At 37.1% G+C, this 21771-nt stretch overlaps 1 protein-coding gene across 4 annotated transcripts in view; it reads left to right on the top strand.

The window, feature by feature from the left end:
* Positions 1–366: 366 nt before the first annotated feature.
* LOC143038671 (uncharacterized) overlaps positions 367–21771 on the top strand; it is a 37546-nt gene continuing 16141 nt past the window's right edge. Inside the window, exons 1-7 of one of the 4 annotated variants that reach the window (XM_076208200.1) lie at positions 367–549; positions 14700–14869; positions 17567–17695; positions 17920–18044; positions 18185–18291; positions 19025–19708; positions 20633–20677. In XM_076208200.1, coding sequence (XP_076064315.1) covers positions 17573–17695; positions 17920–18044; positions 18185–18291; positions 19025–19708; positions 20633–20677 — 1084 coding nt within the window. In that variant the 5' untranslated portion in view covers positions 367–549; positions 14700–14869; positions 17567–17572. The remainder of the gene's footprint in view (positions 550–14699; positions 14870–17566; positions 17696–17919; positions 18045–18184; positions 18292–19024; positions 19709–20632; positions 20678–21771) is intronic. The other 3 variants (XM_076208199.1, XM_076208201.1, XM_076208202.1) reach the window with 3 other exon arrangements.

The raw sequence follows: 21771 nt of genomic DNA on the forward strand, positions 1-21771 counted from the left end.
GTTTACAGTTCAAAATCGACCATAAAAAATCTTGGTCATTCGTTCTTATCTAGATAGAATATATGTTAAGAAGTTATTCTCGTGTATATTAAAATAATGATTTGGTCGAAACAAAAGCTACATTTGATAATGTCAAATCAGGTGGTTAATTAACTTGGTGTTGCTTTGTATGCTCTTTTATTTGGTTTACCAAGGATAATGGAAAACATATACTGAATTCATTTAATATAGTTTGAATTAATGGAATATATTTATAATGTATGCATATTTATATGTACATAGAATATCGAAAATGCCTTTAGCCTGTAATCTTGCGTGTAACGTAGGACAGTTTTGATGGCAAAGTTATGACAGTGTGCCGAATGTTTGTTACGGTAGTGTGTATGCATCGGTGCATAGGTAGAGAACGCTTGTGTTGCCATTCATAACAAAACTGAATTTTCGTATGAAGTCGATTTGTGATAGTGAAGGGAGTTGCCACCTCGGATGGGGTGAAATCCGTCCTACATACAAGAGGAATTAACTAGCTTCAGGACCACGGCGAGACAGGTAAAAGGGATTGTTAGGCCTAAAGGTGTTGTGGGTGTCTGGGCTGGAAGGCCTGAGCGGAGGATGTTTTGGGAATTTTAAGTCCTTAGCATCGTTGACAGAATGAGCACAGTGACATCACGTGTTAGGTACTCAAATCTTGTTTTATTGAACATGAACAATATATGAATTTATTTGCATTTGTTGGCTATTGATGTTATAATCAAGAAAGGGATTCGTAGATATAAAGAATATCGGATTGAAAGGTATAATTAATAATATTTTCAGCAAAGTAGCCATACAAATTTTATGGTTTGTGTATATTTTTCTACAAATTGAGTGAAAAAATAAGACTGAGAACATGACACAGTGTCACTTGTCACAATGTACTGGATATACTCAATATACTGGTTGAGGGTAATAACAATTTTGTTTTGTCTTGCACAGTGGATGGCATTGTTTATTTAGTTGTCTAGTTGTTCCTGATGTTTCCTGCAATTTTGCTGTAACTTCCATTGGATATGTACAGTAACAGTTTTAATTTGAGGAACACTGTAATTTATGTTATCAAGGTGTCATAAATTTTGTTAATATTTTATATTGTCTTTGTGACATCACATAGCTTCTGGTATCTATTCCTGCTTACCATGCATTGATAATGTTGACTCTTAATTTGGTGTGTCCCTTTTACACATTGGTGGTGGACATATCTATCATTTGGTTTGGAAGCTTGTACATAAGTATGGCAGCTATTTCTCTCATCTGAATATATATTGCTCCCTTGAAAACAGATATAGCAGTCTTGAGCTTAAAATTGAAACAAAATTAGGTTGTCTAAAATGAATAGAAACTATTATTAGCATCAAAAGTGAAAAAAAATTATGCTACTTCACAAAATATGTTAGCAAATTTTTAGTTTTGGTTATCTATTTTATTTTCTATGTTTTAGTCTGATGAAGTAGAATTATTAAGCTTCAATATGAGATCAGTGGCTATTTCTGTTAATGAATATCAAGTACCCAGTCTATGTAGGTGTTGAAAAATGCTGGGGTGAGGATCCACTCCTACCGTACTCTTGAATTACTAGAAAAGAAGCAGAACACCTGTACTTCACAAGAACACTTTGTCCTAGAGTATAGGCTAAACACCTAAGAATTCTAAGATCTGCAGAAATTCTTAAACTTAAAGCATGTTGTACTGAACCAGGTGCTTTCTTGAGATCAACATAAGCCGTAAGCAGGCCCTACTGAACATGATATTGGTGCTCCACAAGACCATATAGCCCTAGAGTCTGACCAATTGTTGACTTACTGGGCATGAGTCCAGACTGCTCAGGCCTGTGGAACTTTAACAGATGGTGCAGACATATTCCAGTAACAGATAGGTGAGCACTTTTAGCACACTGAACTATGTAATAACATAATAGATATTACAGTCCTTCCAGCTCCCTTTCCCCACCCAGATAGGGATGAATATCCCCTTTTTCTAGCAGAGCAAATGGTACCAGACTGTAAATCCCATGGATCATTTCCTCACTTACAGCTTTCAGCAACTCATTGATGATGCTGCAGATGTCAGCCTCATCTCTTCCTTTCGGCATACAGCCTTTAACCTCAATCAGAATTAATAATTTCATCTATTCAAAGCCTTTAACCTTAGTCAGAGAGGATGGAGCTTCATCAACTGTGGGATTGGCAATCAATGCCTGAAACCAGCCATGGCTTCTTCCTAATGATGAAAGATAGACTCTGGGTGATGAGCATATGATGCTTGTGAGATTGAAGCACACCATAGACTTTATCTCTCTTACTTCAGTATTTGTTCCCATCAAGGTGTATGAACTTGAGAGATATTCTATACCAAGCTTGTCTCAACAGTTGACCAGTGCCTGCCACAAGATTACTGGATTACTGCCCCCCCCCCCCCCCAAAAAAAAAAAAAAAAAAAAAAAAGTTTCATGTGTTGGTACCCATGGCCCTGGAACCATATATACTAATGGTTCTCCCCTGAATTGTTCAGAAGGTTGAAGATTGCTGGTTCCAGAAATAAGAGCTACACCAATATACTTGGTATAGCAATACAGTTTGGTAATCCATATACCTTAATGGTGATCAGTTGATCAGTCCATTGTCCCAGGTCTCTTGCAGGAGACATTTCCAAGAAAAAGGGTAGCTTTGCTGTCCATCTTGCAGGACTGGCTGATGCAGATACCTGTCATTGGTCTGTGGAATATGGGGGTTGATGTTTGAGTGCTTGTTTTGTGATTTCAGTGTTTATTATTGTATGGGTGTTTTGCAAAGCACAGGTGGTATGTGGTAGATTATTTGAGTATTACAATACTGATGTAATTTTTTCTTGCATTTATTTGGCCATGCTTGTGTTATGTAATGGGAGAAATGGGCGGGATTAAAGGCACACTGAGTTGTGCTTATCATTGTTATGTGCTACTCTGTGGGGAGGATTGTGGTTTCTAAGTATAAGTATTCTGTTGGAGTATTTTAAAGTATATCAGGTTATTCATAATGTGTAGATTGTAGTGTGTCCACTTTTGTAAAGTTTGGTAATTGTGATGTGGAGGCACAGTTGAGTGGGGTTCTTGTAAGCCCCTCATTTACTCTGATTAGTGTTTCATTCTGCTGACCAAAACCTGTGGTTGCCAGTGATCAGATATTTTATTTTGTTGATTTCCACTGTTAGGTCCTTCATGTATGGCTGAAGGACATGTGCATGTCAAAAGTCTGGCCCAGGATTTTAGGGTTTTGTCCAGTGGAACAAGTTGCCATTTAGATGGAATGTTTGGTGTTTGATTCATAGTTCTCAGGTATGAGCACCATCACTGATTTCTGATTTGTCTACTACTGTTCTAGTGCATCTGGATATGTTTAGGTGCTTGTGACTTGCTTAGTTATTGCTGAACTACTATTGATAGGTCATCTGCTTTATGTTATTCTCTGGATTTGGAGTGAGGAGGTCACTTGTGAAAGAGTAGATAGTATTGCTTTATAGGAGCCTCCAGTGGATAATCTTTTGGTCTTTGATAATTAATTGATCATTCTAGGATATTGCAATCATATAAGAATTTTGTTTTAGCAATTTATTGTCATTATGAAAGTCAGATTTGTTTTTATAGGATATGTTTAGGGACTATCAAATACTTTATGTAGGTTGGCACCAATAATGTTCTTTCTAAGGGTGTTTTCTTGATAAATTCCTCAAATACTAGTTGAGTGATGTTTGTAAGTAGTGTACTGGTGTAATGGCTTTCCTCAAAACTGTTGATTTTGGGAAGTGGGGATGTTTGTTTATTTATTTATGTGATGAGATGTACAGGGGGGTGAAAGTGGCATCAGAATGGAAGTGGGCATTAAGGGAGAGAGACTGGAGGAAATGGATAGTTTTAGATAGTTGGGTACGAATGTGGCAGGAAAGGGAGAAGTGGAGGTGGAGGTAGAATGTAGATTGAGAGAAGAAAGTAAATGCCTTGGTGGATTAAAAAGTGTAATGAGAAATAGACATTTGCGAATGGATGCTAAGGGAAGGTTGTATGAAGGAGTGATTGTGCCGACAGCACTGTATGGGGCAGAAACATGGAACATAAGGGAAGAAGAGAGAAGGAGTTTGAATGTGTTTGAGATGAGGTGTCTGAGAAGTATGATAGGGATTACTAGGCTGGATAGAGTGAGAAATGAGGAGGAGAATGGGGGTGTTAAGGGAGTTGGGAGATAGGGTAGATGAAAGAGTATTAGGATGGTTTGGACACATGAAAGGAAAGAGTGAGTGAAGAAAGACTAGTAGAAGAGGTATGGAAGGCAGATGTGGAGGGAGTGAACATGAGGGGGCGACCTAGGATGAGATGGATGGATGGGAATGGTTTTTATGCCTTTGTTTTTTGGCTACCTCCCTTGTATGGGGGAAAAGGCCTTGGTATATATATGTATGTATTTATTTATTTATTCATTTTTTCTAAGGCAGTCATTGTCAATTTGAACATGGTGGATAAGAGGATAGAATGCCACATTTTTAGGTAGTTTGGTTTTAAGATAGAATTTTGTGTTCTGTTCCATATTGTTTAGATTTTGTTGTTATTTGGACAAAGACATGATAGAGATGTATCTTTTTTGTTATCTTGTTTTCTAGAATTGTGGATTTGAAACATTTTGGAGAAGTGTTTATTTTGGTTATGGTATTTTTACATTGGTGGTTGTTGTTGTCGTTCCCTAGACTGTCTGTCCGAGCAGTCCCGTCTCCCCAAGGAAGGCCACAGCCGAAACTGGGTTTTCCCACAAATCCTTTATAGAGTGTATGTTGTGTTGTTTGCGTGCATGATTGTGTATAATGCAGTCTTCCATTATGTGTTGTATGGTATGGGGTGAAGTGTTACATCCTGGGCAGCTGTTCACAACACGGTCGTCCAGCCTCTTCTGGTAGCTTAGAAGTGCTGGGTGGTGACCGCATCGCAGTCTGGCCAAGTGGACTCTGTCCTTTCGTGGGAGAGAGGATTCAGAAGGGTGGATATCAAGGGGTCTGGCATGCAGCAGTGTGTTGTCTCTCAGTGTGTTAATTGAGCGGTGAGTGATATGATTATGAATATGTTTCCGGAGGCTGGTATTTGGTGGTTGTGGAGGAAGAGAAGAGAGTATCTGTGCGTAATAAAGGTCTTTGGGTGTAGTTTTAATGTTTCTTGGTTTGTGTGGGTGTTCTGCTATGTAGTGTAGCGGGTGTGATGTGTTTGTGGTGGCTGCAGCAAGTGTTTGTGTGCCTCTCATGTCGAGGTGGTCCTTGACTTTGAGGACTTTTGTTTCATGGTGTAAATGGTCTGTAGGTGTTGTATTTGTGCAGCCTGTAATTGTTTTTAGGGCTTTGTTTTGTATGATTTGAAGGGTGTTGTGGTGTGTCTCACTGAGATTAGGAGCCCATGCAGGACTCGCATAATTCATCACTGAGCGTATGCATTGTTTGTATATTGTTATATTAGTTTCTTTGTTTTGTCCAAATGTTGTTCCAGTGATTGACTTAAGTGCGTTAAGTCTAGGTGTGCATTTGTTTTTTATGTTTGTGAGGTGTTGTTTGAAAGACATGGATGTATCGTATGTTACACCAAGAATTTTCGGTGTGTTTGTGTGTGGTATTAGAGTGTTGTTGATGTAGAGATGAGGTATGTATTTGTGTTCTTTTGTCCAGTTGGTGAGAAGTGTTGCTGTAGATTTGGTTGGAGCTATTTTGAGTCTGTTTGTGATGAACCATGTGTTGAGTGTGTCAAGGTAAGGCTGGATTATTTCTGCAGCTTTGTCTGTGTTACGATGTGTGCATGTGATTGTTATGTCATCTGCGTAGGAAGAGATTTGTATTTCTGAGGTGTCTGGTGTGGGTAAGTCATGCATGTATAGATTAAATAATGTGGGGGATAGAACTGAGCCCTGTGGTACTCCGTTCTTAATGTTTCTGATGTGCGATGATTGGCCATTATATGACACATGAGCTTTCCTGCCTGCCAGATAATTGGCCAGCCATCTTTTGGTGTTATTGTGCATGTCTGTGTTATATATTTTATTTGTTAGGTTGTGGCGGGGGATAGCATCAAAAGCTTTACTAATGTCCAATGTTATAAGAAGTGTTCTGTGGTGGGGCCTATCTGAATTGATGCCATCTAAAATTCTTTGTGTGAGGTTTGTCAGAAGAGTGTTTGTGGAGTGTAGTGGCCTAAAACCGTGTTGTGAGTCAGCAAGGGGAATATATGGTGTGACAAGTTTAAGTATTAGGCGTTCAATGACTTTAGAGGGGGTGCAGAGAAGTGTGATTGGGCGGTGCGATGTTGGGATTGTTGGGTCTTTGTTCGGTTTTGGAATGGTGATTATTTTACCATGCTTCCAGATGTCGGGTATAGTGTTGTGTGAATAGCTGTAGTTTGCAATGTTTGTGAGTGCGTGTATACCTTGTGGTCCAATGTGTTTTAGGTGGATATTGCTTATGTTATCAGGGCCACAGGCAGATGAGTGCTTGAGATTATGCATTATGAGTTTTGTCTGACTGTCTATGAAGGGTGTATAGTCTGAGTCTGTGGGGAAGTCTTTCTTACGTCGAATGGTGCGTCGGTCGTCAGGGTGAGATGTAAGATGGCTCGTCTGTGCAAAATGATGTATGAGTGCGTTTGCTTGTTGTCTGTTTGAGGGTAGATTATCTGTTGTTGTGATTATTGCTGCGTGAGAGCGTGTAGTGTTAGTGTTGGATAGTGTGATGCTGTTGAGTGTTTTGTACAATTTGCTGGTGTTTGTTTTGTGATCAAGTGTATTGATAAAGTTTTGCCAATTTTGTGTTTTTTGTTCATGTATTTTATTGGCAATCACAGTGTTTAGTGTTTGTATTTGGTCTGCTATGTTTTGAGGGATAGGTGTGGGGGTATCGTGTTTAAGTGTGTCACGTTGTCTGATGAGGCCTTGGATTTCTGGTGTGAAGTTGGGGTTGTGTGATTTTCTGTTGCCTCTAGGGATGTATCTCTTGTCTGCGTTTTGTATGATTGTATTAAAAGCGTGCACAGCATTGTTTATGTTTGTGATTGGTGTACTGTTAAGTGTTTTAAAATGTTGTTCTGTCTCTTCAGTAAAACCTTCCCAGTTAGCTCTCTTGTAATTGGTGTAAGTGTGTCTGTGGCCAGCTGGGGTGCATCTTGTTTTGGTGGTGATGATGATTGGAAGGTGGTCAGAGCCAAGGGCTCCGACCACTCTCCATGATGTTGTTGGGGTTAGGCAGGGGGAGCAAAAGGTGATATCAGGAGAGGAGGGAGTGTAGAGGGCTTGGTATGGGATGTGTGTATGATTATGCGTGTTGTTCATGATAGTCAATGAGTCGAATTGAGTCTGTATATCAAGCCCTCTGTCTGTGTCAGGGTTGTCGACATACCAGGCAGACGACTTGGCGTTGAAGTCACCACCCATGATCAGGTTGGGGATTGAGGTTAGTTGGCTAAGTTGAGGTCTGAAGGTGTTTGGAACTGTGGGGGATGATTGGGGGGGAATGTACATGTTAACTATTGTCAGTGTTGAATTGTTGCCTGTGCGGATTCGAATGGATTGGGTTTCTGTTGTGTTATCTGTGGTAGGGAGGAGAATTTTGGTTGTGGCACTTGTGTCCACAAAACAGATGGAGTGGTGGATCAGGGTGATGAGTCCACCGCCATTGCCGTCAGTCCGGTCTTGTCTGATGGTGGTGTAATTTTGAAATGATGGTGTTTTGTGTGAGTGTCTTAGTTTTGTTTCTTGTAAAATCGCAATGTGTATGTTGTGTTGTTTAAGAAAGTGTTCAAGTTCATGTTTTTTAGTGTTAATACCGTCAATGTTGTGTTGTAATATGTTGATGTTGTGTGTTTTGTATGTGTTGTATGTTGCCATTTGGGGTTGAGGTTGGGGTGGTAGTGGGGAAGGTGTAGGATCTGGGTCAGAGGGGGGGAAAGGAGAGATCGGGGACAAAGGAAGGGGAGTACTAATCGGGGGTAAGGGCAAAGGGAAATTGGGAGTGGGTAAGGGTGTTGGCTGTGGTTGGGGAGGTGGGAGTGGGGTTACTGGAGGGCAGGTAGAACATGTCCAAGTGTTTGTGTATTGGTTTGTGTCAGCAAGTGTTGTACAAGTGAGGTGGGCCCAGTTTTTGCACATATTGCACTGAACTGAGCCCTTTGTCTGTCTGCTCGAAGTAATGGGTTTAGAGCATGTTGGGCATGTGTATTTTGTGGTGGGCCCAGGATTGCTCTCTACATCTCCGGCTAAAAGTAGAAGAAGAGGGGTGATCGCCGGAAAATCACCCCTCAGTGCAGAAAAAACGTAACATTGTATGTTGGAAAAAAGGATTGTGGTACTCCCCCAGGTAGGCGTAGCTCCTCCTTGGGAATCGGTGCCATCTGCGTAGAGCTGATGGCCAGGGGTGGTTGCTGCTGATTGGCCCCCAACTCTTGGGGTTGGGGGGTGGTCCCACGACGTAGACATTCCAACTGCTTTATGGTTGGGGTCAAGTTCATTCTTTATATCTTATTTTTATAATTATTCTATACGTAAATATATATATATATACAGACGCTCCTCAACTTACGTTTTAGTTACGTTCCGAACGGCCGAACGTAAGTTGAAAATGGACGTAAGTTGTTACTGTACTATACATCCGTAAATTCTATTACCGTATCTTATAAAACACCCCTAAATCATTAATTATACACATAACATTGTAAAATAATAACATTAATTTCAAATAAATTAAATTCAAGCAACATAAATTGAGATGGTGGAGGAGGATGAGGCAAGGCATGTTCAGTTTGTCGTTTGTGCAATGTAAACAATGGATGTCATGCACAAGTATCGTTTGAACTACGGAGAGTGCGCTAAACTAAAAAAAATCAACGTAAAACGGAGGAACGTAAGTAGAGGAGCGTCTGTATATATATATATACAGGTAGTCGTCGACTTACGACTGATCGACTTTACGACCACGAGATGGTGCAATAATATCTAACATTTAATAGAGTAATAGAATTGCAATGTTATGCCTGGCAGTGCAGTACATTACTCCACACGCTGCGAGACGCGAGTATGATAGTTTTGGCAGGCTGCCGGCAGCGTCAGCATCCCAGCCAGCTAAATATTCTTTCATTTTGTTTGTTTGAAGTAAAATGTTTCCTAATTTTGCATTGCTTTTTGTATTTTTGTATGTTTTGCAATTAATAAAATATAACAAACTTTTTATGCCTAGGCTAGTTTGTTGTCGATAACAACATGTTCGGTACAGTACTTTAACGAAAAGAATGTGTTTTGTTGAAATAAAAAAATCCTAATTTTGCCTTACATTTTGTATTTTTATGTTTTGCAATTAATAAAATGTAACAGTATTTTTTATGCCTAGTCTGTTGTCGATGACAAAATGTTCGGTACAGCATTTTGTATTTTTATGTTTTGCGACTAATAAAATGTAACAGTAAATTTGTTTATGCCTAATCTGTTGTCGATAAAAAAAAATTCGGTACAGTACGTAAACGAAAAGAATGTGTTTCGAAATATTTTTTTTCCTAATTTTGCTTTACAATGATTTTAATGTAACCAACAAAAAAGGATTTGTAGGTCAAAGATGACAGGACTTTATTCAGTATGCGTAGGCCTAGGCTACGTTTCCTAACGAAAATGATAAAAAGTTAATGAATATTAAACAACGTAGCTCAAAGATAATAAGATTTTATTCAGTATGCATATGTTTCCTAAAGAAAGTCTAATGGTAAAATAATACAAAGATTAACAAATACAGTATTAAATATCATAGGTCAAAGATGATAGGATTTTATTCAATATGCTTAGGCCTAGGCTACGTTTCCCAAAGAAAATCAGATGAAATTATAAAAAGGTTAAAAATACTATACAACATAGTTCAAAGATGCTAAGATTATTTCAGTATGCTAAATATACAATATATATTTATATATATATATACATATATATATATATATCTATATATATATATATATGTATATATATATATATATATATGTATATATATATATATATATATATATACATATATATATATATACATATATATATATATATATATAGACCGACTTGCGTCCAGATCGACTTACGACCTGTCTGTCGGAACCGAATTCGGTCGTAAGTCGACGACTACCTGTATATATATATATATATATATATATATATATATATATATATATATATATATATATATATATATTGAGACATTGTGACAAGTTGAAAAAAGTGGAAAAAGAGAGTCATGGGTCTTGTTCCGAGGAAGAAGCTACAAGGGAAACTGGTCAGGAATAAACTTGGAATGAGACCCGTGACTCTTTTCCCACCTTTTATATATATATATATATATCTATATCTATATCTTTATCTATATATACATATATATATATATATATTAGTGATGTACCGAAGCTTCGGTATCGGTATCGGTAAATATCGGTTTATTTTCAAGCTATCGGTATCGGTATATATCGGTATCGGTAAAATAGAAGGTATCGGTACATCGGTATCGGTATTGAAAAATAAATACCGATACCGATACCTTGAGAGAAAATTTAAGTTAAATTACTTTCATTCATGAAACAAATAGATAATTATATAAATATATAAAGTAAAGGGTATCTTTCACGCCATGTGGTTGTGGAATCATTTGCGTCTTATGTAAGAAGAGAAGAGAGCTAGCTGATGGCTATTATCCTATTACCCTTTTCGATCTCATTCTTAATATTTATTTATTGTAATTATTTATTTATATTTAATATTTGAACTTGCATTTTTCAGATAGTCAATATTGTGATAAATTTATTAAATTACAATTAGAATTGCCAGAATTAGCAATAATGCCTAAGTCAAAGCAAAGTGTTATATGGAATCTGGTGACAGTATGCAAAGATGATTCTTCAAAAGTATCCTGTAATTTCTGTAATACAATATTAAGCAGAGGAGGAATAAACAGGCAAACCCAAACAACAACAAATATTAGAAAGCATCTTCAACATAAACATCCTGATGAGTTTGGAAATGCCGAATTGGAGCAGAAAAAAGCAGCTGAATCAAACCCAACACTTTCCTCATTCTTAAATGTTCCACCTACCAAAAAGCTAAAAATTTCAACTTCAACTTCTAGTCAAAGTCAAACAGGCTGTTCAAGTGCAAAACAGGTATCTCAACAGCCAACTCTTGAAGCTACTCTCCAGTACAAAAAGATTTGGGACATCAACAGTGCTCCAGCAAAAGAGGTACACAAATATATTGCTGAAATGATCACAATAGATTGTCAACCTATATCTATTGTAGAAGATCTGGGATTTGCTAGGCTCCTTAATCACTTAAAACCAAACTATAAGATCCCAAGCAGGAAATACATCTCTAACACAACTATCCCAGAGTTTTATGAAAAAGTGCACAATAAAGTACAAGGCATTGTGAGCAATGCGCAAAATATCGGTATCGGTATCGGTAACCCATTAAATTCCTGTATCGGTATCGGTATCGGTAAAATGCTAAAAAAAATATCGGTATCGGTATCGGTAAAAATTTTGGTTCTGGCACATCACTAATATATATATATATATGTATAGATATAATATGCAATAAAAACACTAGGAATGTGTGTTCACAAATGCGTAAGTAACCACTAGGAAAAGTAAACTAATGAAGCAGAGTGCTTTCGTATAATTACATCTTCAGTACTGATACAAAGAAGAAATTATAAATTGAAGAAACAAGGTACAGAATATATGACTGAGTGAGACATTGTGAAAAGGGAATTTGGAGAGGTAGTGGAAGAAGTACACATGACATTTGATACCGTCTTGGTAACCAACAAGTATGGGACAGTTGCTCATAACTGGTATAAGAACATAAGAACATAAGAAATAAAGGAGACTGCAAAAGACCATAAGGCCTACACTAGGCAGCTCCGTATCCATCACCACCTGTCATCCCCATCCATAAAGTTGTCTAATCGTTTTTTAAAACAACTGATAGTTTCAGCGCTTACTACATGGTTACTAAGTTTATTCCATTCATCGACCACCCTATTAGTAAACCAATTCTTGCCTATTTCCTTCTTAAATCTAAATTTGTCCAGTTTGTACCCATTACTGCGAGTCCTGCCCTGTTGTTTTATTATGATGACCTTGTTTGCATCACCCTTGTTATAGCCTTTGATCCACTTGAACACTTCTATTAGATCACCCCGCACTCTGCGTCTTTCCAGAGAGTGTAAGTTTAGGTGCCTAAGCCTCTCTTCGTAAGGCAAATTTCTGAGTCCTTGTATCATTTTGGTCATTCTTCTCTGTACTGATTCTAATGAATTTACGTCCATTCTGTAGGACGGAGACCAAAACTGTACCGCATAGTCAAGGATGGGTCTAACTATCGCTAGGTAGAGTTTAATAATTACCTCTGCACTTCTATTCGTTACCGTATATTACAATTTAGATAATTTTGAAATTTCATGGCAAATATAACTATATAATTTGTATAAATCTTGATGGAGATTAACATTTATTCCCTTACTAGATTTGATCAAACTGCATTCATTTAGATTTCTTTTCTGTGATGTTGTTGTTGTATGTGATGATTTTAGCGTTATCCCAGTCAACTGGGTGGTTAAAATGGTTCATGTGGTTGAATATGCCGCTAGATTGGTTTCCCTCTAACATATTTCTTGTGTTGATTGATTCGTGTTTTGAGTGTTTTAGCAGTCTGACCAACATAAAACTGATTACATGATTTACAGGTTATTTTGTTCACACACCCTTTATCACTATTGACAGAATTATTTATGAGCAATTGTCTTAGTGTTCTTATTGTTGAAAACTACATTAATGTTGAAATTACATAATATATTTGAATGTTTTGCAGGTTCTCTTAGCACAATAGAATTAACAAGTTATTCATATTGAAAGTTTGAGTTGACCTAAGGTCATGAAATGTTCTTTTAGCACAATTATAAGCTGTATCAAGAACATTTGTGGGGTATTGCTCCTTAGTACCAATATCGTAAATACATCTTATTTCATCATCGATGTACGCTGGGCAGCAAATGCATAGGGCCCTAAGGAACATTGAAGAAAAAACAGATAATTTTATGCCATCAGGGTGTGAGGAATAATAGTGTATATATGAACAAACATTGGTTGGTTTACTATATACACTAAACTTCAACTCACTTTCACAGCGGTACTGGTACAATCAAGGAAAAAGAAAATACATATATATATATTTTTTTTCACAACACATTTGTTTGTTTCTGGTATTTGTTTTTCCAACAAATTCATACGCATATCACTAAATAAGCTCTTGACAGCAGACCACCAGACTTGATCAATAACACTCCCACAGAAAAATCTTTCAAGAGAAGTAAGAACCACATTGACATACTTGTTTGCAGGAATTTAACTCTAAGACAATATCAGCACATAATTGGCATGGCTACAGAATCAGACTGCCTCAGGTACAACCACCACAATGACACCAAACATCTTGTCATATGATGCCCTGCACTAAGAGTCCCTTTTCTTTTCTGTTTAGTTATTGACGTAGATCTTTAGGAATGCCTGAGGATTGTTGCTAGCCACTGTAGGGCTGATGCAGGTTTCCATTCAGTGGAACTTGTGTAAGTTATTATTATACATATGCTCCCCAACTTATAGACTTGACAAGTTCCTATTATTTGTTTCTTAAATGAAATATTCTTCAGTCAAACATAAGCTTCTCACCTCCATTTGAAGGTCCAGCCAGAAGTGGGTGACACTCTTTTGGGCGAGCATTCAAGATATCTCTGTGAACTGCAACTATATTTCTTTCATCACTTCACATATGAAGAGCAATCAACTGGTGTCTGTTCCTTTCCTATTACCTTCAGTCAGGGAAAATGAAACCATTCCACGTTAATACAACACGGACAATGATCCAAAGTTTCTTCCAGAGATATCAATAAAGGACCCAAGGACTATTGCCAGCCATTGTGGAACTGTAGGTTTCCAGTCACTGATTAATTACAATTCTTAAAAATAACATCACTAACTGTACACATGATCTACTATACTACTAAACAATCACTAAATATGTCCATGGGCATGTCAGGTGTAACTGAGACTAACAATAGGTATGTGCGTGTGGTGGTCCTGCGAGATAGCTGAGCTACCCATTTTCAAAACCCATCAGTTACATCATATCCATCAAGAAGTGCAGGCCTGAAGGGCTGACACTTGATCTCCAAACTGAACCCAAGATCTCTATCAACTTCAACTGTATTTCTTACACTTTTTCACACATAGAGAGCTGGTGACTGCTCTCTGCTCCTTACCACTTTCAGCTAGTGACATGGAAACAGTCCTACACTAATGTAATGCAAAAAAACATTTGTAAGTTTCTTCCCAAATAGGCCTGTGGGAAGTCCCACAGTTGCCAGCCACTGTTGGACTGTGGGTTTTCTGCTCAGGTGTAACTGGGGGTTGCCACCATAAGCTCATCAGTGCTGTGGGTGGTGGTACATGCCATACTGGGAGTATTAGAGATAATGTAGAGGCTGGCTGATGAGATGGGATAGCATAGAATAAGATGATGGTAAGCTAATCTTTCTCTCATAATCCTCCATCACCTCTTATTTCTCAGCCATACTCATGCTCTTTTATCCTTTCCCAGGGGAAGTAGACATCAGTACATTACTCTTGGTAGCCAACACAATGCTCTAACACAAGGCTAGAAGGCCAACAAATCACAAAGAGCACATGACATGAGGCTATGAGCAAATGCTGTGCAAAGATGTGGCTGAGACAAAAGCATGATGAGAACTGAATCAGCATAGGAAACAGGTAACTTTTATTTTGGAATGATGTGGTGCAGACTTGTGCCACATTCCTAACTATAAACCACATTATCTAGTTTACAACATCCATCTGACTGCTGTCTGGACACATGTTGTGTATCTTGTGTTTTGGTCCAGTTTATGACCATGTCCAGAGCCCAGAAAGGGTTCTGTTGATCAAATTACCAGGAAGAAAAATAATTTTTTACTGTACAGTACAGTACTCCAATAACACTCGTTTACCTTTATCATGTCCATCTTAGTTTCCAGTTTAATAATTTGTCACTTATTCCTGTCACCAATACCACTGGCTCCAGTATTACACTTCTGAGATGTGTTAGGGTGATTACTTATAAATATTTGTGAGGACTGTAAATTACAATGGATTACAAAGGCGGAGCATGCCGACAGGAGACCTTTTGGTCCGTATCTAGGTCGGATGCGAAAAACATCATAATAATAATAAAATAGTAAATAAAAACTAATAATGTAAAAAACAAATAAAATACATAAATAAATGCATAGGTATAGTTAGATAATAAACAAACAGGTAAATAGTAAATAATAAATTGACATATAACTAATAATAAATGAAAATCAGACAGACAAATGATAAAACAAAAAAAAATAATATAAAATAATTTATAATCATTACAGCATCTTGCTTATGTGTTTATCTAAATGATTCTTAAAGCTTCAAACTGAACTACATTGCATTACCTGTGCAGGAAGTTTATTCCATTAATTAACTACACGGTTGGCAAAGTTGTTTCTACCTACTTCCAAATTGAATCTATTTCCGGACAGTTTGAGACCATTGTTTCTTGTCTGATTCTTATTCAATGTGAAAATTTGGTCACTTTTGATGTTGTCAATTCCCTTTAAAATCTTAAAGACCTGTATCAAGTCACCTCTGAGTCTACGCTTTTTTAGGGAAAACAGATTCATATCTTTTAGTTGATTTTCATATGATTTATTTTTGATATTTGGAATCAGTTTTGTGGCTTGCTGTTGTACTTTTTCCAGTCTGTCAATGTCTTTAATAAGATTCGGTGACCATACGGAAACAGCATATTCCAAATGTGGACGAACTAAAGATTTATATAGCTTGTTAATGAGTGATGGACTTTTGAAATCGCACAATCAGTCCTAGAATCTTATTTGCTTTCTCAGAGGCTGAAATACACTGCTTGGATGATTTGAGGTTGTTACTGATAATTATGCCGAGATCTTTTTCACTATCCACTTTTGTTAACGAATTTCCAAATAACTTGTAATCGTACTTACTGTTATTTTTACCTATGCATTTACTTGTGTTTTACCTTGCATTTACTTGTGTTAAATTTCATTAGCCACTTTTCAGACCATTGCTGTAATTTATCTAAATCTTGAATATCTAATTGGTTTGAGTGATCATTTGCCACTCCGCACAGTTTTGTATCATCAGCAAATTTGGAAACAGTAGATTTTAGTCCATGGTCTATATCATTTATATATACTATGAATAGAAGTGGCCCAAGAACGGAACCCTGAGGAACTCCACTTATAACATTTTTCCATCTAGAAGGTTTTCCATTTAAAACAACTCTCTGTTTTCGACCATTCAACCAATTACTAGTCCAACCTAATAGGCTACCACTTATTCCGTGTAAAGCTAATTTAGTAAGTAGTCCTTCGTGTGGGACGGTATCAAAAGCTTTTGCAAAGTCTAGATATATTAAATCTATATTGTTTCTTTTGTCATAATTCGAGATAACTGTGTTGTAGAATTTGAGTAAGTTAGTCACGCAAGAACGTTTCCGTCTGAAACCATGCTGGCTATCATTTATCAAACGGTTACTTTCTAAATGATGTTCGATAGCATCTCTGATGATAGTTTCCTTTATTTTTCCTATGATTGAAGTCAAACTTATAGGCCTATAGTTATTTGGCTTTTTTTTTTTGTCACCTTTTTTGAATATGGGAGTAACGTTAGCTAGCTTTCATTCTCTTGGGACAACTCCGGATATGATGGATTTATTGAAAATAATTTCTAATGGAACAACAATCTTATTTTTCATTTCCTTTAAGATTCTTGGATGCCAACCGTCAGGCCCTGGTGTTTTATTAACTTTGAGTTTATCTATACACCTTTTAATTTTTTCTTTTGTTATATTTACCATAGTAAGTTTACCCTAGACTTTTCACAGGTTTCAGTTTGGAATTCACTTTGAGGTGTTTTGTTTATGAATACCGAGCTAAAATAATAGTTTAAGATATTACACATTCCTTCATTTGAATATTCAAGTTGACCGTCAGCAGATAATAGTGGAGCAATGTGATTCCTAACAACCTTTTTATCTCTAATGTAACTATAGAATTCTTTGGGATTCTCTTTGGATTTATCAGCGATATTAATTTCGTATTGTCGTTTTCTTTTTCTTAGTCTTTTTTAAATCTGTATTGATACATAACTTTCATAGTCATTAGATGCACCCGAGCACTTGTTGCCATGTTGAGAACAACAATTGCATCATGCTTATAGAATGTCAATGTCTTTTATTGCACAGCAGTTCAACTTTTGAACCAGTGTGTTCAAAATTTGGATTTATTGGTAGGTTTGTTCATATCCCTGAAAGTTTGTAACTTGAATGATGGAAGTATCCATCTTTATTTTCTGTGTATTGATAAAACTGCCCCTTATCTTTGGAATTTTGTTTTCCAGAGTAGAATGGAAGCGGGAAGAAACTTATGTTTGGTGTGTGGTCGTAAGGGTAGTCACAGTGTTGTTGTAACAAGTGAACACGCCTTTGTGACTGCATCAGGCACTTCACTGTCTGATTTCTTGTGCAAGGTAGTATATCTATCTTATTTTCACCTTCTGTATCAGTCAATAGGTACCCATGAGGGTAGTGAGACTGTACCCAAGGTGGTTGTTTGTGGTTGTATGGCTAACCTCTAAGAGATTCAGTCATGAGGATTCATGCAGAAGTGACAATTTTTAATGAAAGCATTCTTGAAAACAGAAGTGTAGTGGTTCATAATTTTTGTAATAAATTTTTTTGTCACCGTTTACAGGTTGTGGGAGAAGAACCTTGTTATTCAGTGAGTGAATCCCTGTGTCAGCAATGTTATATTCTTTTAGACAGACTTGATGCATATCAAGCAAGAGCTAAAGAAATCCATACACATATATCAAATAGGTATTGTATTATTTTGTACTAGTAATTCTCATCCCTTTGATATGCAGAAATGCAGTGTTGATATTCAGTACCATATATGAATGATCTGGATGAAATGTATTTTCATTTTATTTATGTGTAATTTTGAACTTTTTCTGCAGATATCGGGACACAAAACTAGAGCTTATAGGACATCGCCAAAGGCTTAGTGAGCTTATAGCATCTTCTCTAACAAATGTACATCAGTTACAACATGGCACAACTCTTAGTGAGTATTTATATATTTAGGATTATGTTTTCTTAGTTTATGTTGCTAGATAACCCAAGATACCTTATGGGTTGCACTTTTTAAGCATTATAATTGAACTTTTTAGTCAAGGTGAAAACAAGAAGAAAATCTTGAAATAGAAGTGACTAAATCCTTATATGAAATAGAGTTAGTTAGGTTTGGGTGGAGAATGGTTATGAATGCCCCAAAGATATTTTTCCTCTTCTCTATTTTCTTTTGAGGGGATGAGGAGGGAGGGTCACCATGTAAATGAAGCAGCAGGAGTAAACCAGCTTCATCTCTTGGGGCCATGCATTGGAGGTGCTGTATCTTGCTGCATTGTTTTAGACTTGGGATGGCCCTTCATCCGTGAGGAGTTAAGAGGTTTTTGAAAGGGAAACAACTTAGTGTTGGATGTGTGTGGGATTGGTAGAGGGTGGCTACTTCCCTTATAAGGGGGAACAATTCTTTTGATATATAGGTAAAAGTTTAGAACTTAAGAACATTTTCATCAAAACATGGAACCATTTTCAAATAAAATACTAGAAATTGATGTCTTCATTGATCCTTTGTTATTGATATGGTTGCAAGTTATCTTTACATTATAATTTCAGATTACCCAGTGAGTCTTGGTGAAGGTTGACATATATTGTGGATGATTTGTGTGGTTATATTAAAGATTTCTTTGTAATTACAAGGGTGAGAATTAATTATTTTTGTTATATATTTACAGATGTTAGTGATGAGCTTTCTATAACGATTGTCCATGAAGCTTTACCAAAGAAAAAGAAAGTGTCTACTAGCTTTGAAAACTATTTTTCCAAGAATCCAGGTCACCGGTTTGACACCAGCTGGCCACCAGAATTCAGAGAGAAAATATCCAGGAAACGGAAACGTAGTGAGAAGAAAAGTAGATTGCTGTATAGTACTGTTACTTCCAGTTTGAACAATAATATCATCAACAGTAACATAAACAACAATATCAATAACATCAACAACAACAATAATAATATTAGTAAAAATGATATACAGAGGCATTTCAAAACCACAAAGAAAAAAATACGATTAAGTTCTCTGGAAAGGGCACAATCAAGAAAAGGTCACACTTGGTCAGCACACAAATCATTGTATAGGTTTACTGAAAGAAGACCAGATGGAGGAGGAGGAGGAGGGGGAGATGGAGATGAAGGAGTAGTAGGCATAGGAAGAAGAATAGAGGTAGGAAGTAGAGAAGTAGAGGAGGAGGGGGGCGGTGATGAAGATGTAGAAAAAGAATGTGTTGAAAATGAAGAGGAAGAATTTGAACACGAATCTGGAGAATTGGAGAATGGGAGAAATGGTGAAGAGGATGAAGATGACACAAGATTGGAGTCTGATAGAGGGACAAAGGAAAGGATTCAAGAAGAGAGACAAAATGGTGAGTACTAGTTACATTAGTTTCCATCTGGGCATTCATGCCACACACAGATAAAGGTGAATCACAGCCACTTGAGTTGACTTTTGAAAAAGTACCCCGTTGAGAAAATATTTAAAAAGGACCAGGGGTCAAAGATAAGGAACGGTGTGAAGACCTGACACATAGGAGAGGCTTGCAAAAAAGACAACATAGGTTCATTAAGATTATTGAGGAATTTAATCTCCAGATTTTTCTACATTTTCCAAGATTTTCAAAGCTTTCTTTTCCCTGTTATTTCATTCCATACCTCTTTGAGTGTACCTTCATGTGATGTCTTTTTCCAACTCTAACCTTTATCACCATTTTTGGATAATTATATCCACCTTTCCCTCAATACAGTCACATTCAGCAAATTTCATTTCATTTAAAGATGTGCTTATTCCAACTATTTGTCAATAGTGTTGCTGCACATTTTGCTGACAGGAAGCCTATGCCTCACAGTAATTGACAGTGTTCCCTGGGTTCCCATATGTCTAGAAAGAAACTTTGGCCTGCTGCTTGTGCTTCATTTACCTAATTGTGATATACATAAACACACTCTCTCTCTCTCTCTCTCTCTCTCTCTCTCTCTCTCTCTCTCTCTCTCTCTCTCTCTCTCTCTCTCTCTCTCTCTCTAACTCACTCTCTCTCTTGAACTCTCTCTCAGCTGTATAAATATATATTTGTTTACAGGAGGTGCCAAGATAAGAGGGAGGGAAGAGGGTGGAGGGGAGTGGAGTATGTAGGGGATGGAATGGGTGGGAGTGGTGTCTATGCCTTTTTCTTTTGGCTACCTCCCATGTAAGGGGGAAAAAAGCCTTTTATGTATGTATTTATGCCTTTTTTTCTATGTAATTTGTTCTCAGCCTGAAATGCTATGAATGATAAATGTTTTTGTTCTGTTAGGTGAAACCTGTGGCAGTGAGGATGAGGAACATTCTAGATCTAAAGGTAGGGAGTTAAATTTGCTAAATATATTAAATATTATAGATTTTCTAGATCAGTGTGTGTGTGTGTACCTAATTGCAGTATAAAAACAACACTTGTGGGATTCATTCTTCTGCTCTCCAATTTATCGTACAAATCAAACTAGACACTGAAGCCACCACCCTCCTTTCACTAGTAAAGATATAGAGAGGGCTATAACTATCACAACTACTACTTCTACTACTCTGGTGGATCTTGGACCTCTTGCAGATCCATACCCACCAACATCAAGCCTTGCCATCTTGTGTCTTGTACAAGTTCCATCCAGTTCTCTGGACCATCACTATTTCTCTTCCCCACCTCCTCCTTTATGTCATCAATTCACCTCATTTGTGGTCTTACTATTGGTCTTCCTCCTTTCACACATGCATGTTCATCACCTTTCTTAGTATCCTTCTCTCCTCCGTGTGTGCAACATACCCTGCCCATCTAAGCTTGTTTCTCTTAACATCTATAATTCTCTCCTGTTTAGTCTCTTGCCTCCTAAGTTCCCAATTGTGCTTTCTCCAATGGTTCACTTCTCTATCAAGGATGGGTCCTGTAATAGTTCTTACTATTGTGTTTTCAAATACCATCAACCTTTGTTCGAATTCTTTTGTTAATACCAAAGTTTCAGAGGCATAAAAAGCTTTAGGTCATATTATTGAATTGTAGGTTTGCAGCTTGGTTGGTCATGATGTATATTTCTTTTCATGTTATCTTGTAAGCTAAAGGCCCATAAAGAAATTTGAAATCTCCAAAGCTGAAAGCATAGACAAGCTGTCATAAAACAAAAAGAACCTAAATTGGTATTTTCAACTGCTCCTGGTTACACACAAAAATTCCAGTAAATTTTGATGATATGCCACCACTGCATGAAAATAGTGCTGTGAAGTCAAGTATAACTTATTTTATATACATATATAATTATTTGGTTAGATAAGAGAATGTGAATAATATTTTGTTGCAGCCTGAAAGGCTTTCTTCCAGTCTTCTCTTTTTGTACATGAGGGGACAGAGAGGGGGGATTACCAATTAAAAGAAGCAGCCTTGCTGTGGATGCACTGTGTCTTGCTGCA

The sequence above is a fragment of the Oratosquilla oratoria genome, chromosome 24 (assembly GCF_046742065.1).
Source record: "Oratosquilla oratoria isolate Oo_2021 chromosome 24, ASM4674206v1, whole genome shotgun sequence".
Taxonomy (NCBI): domain Eukaryota; kingdom Metazoa; phylum Arthropoda; class Malacostraca; order Stomatopoda; family Squillidae; genus Oratosquilla; species Oratosquilla oratoria.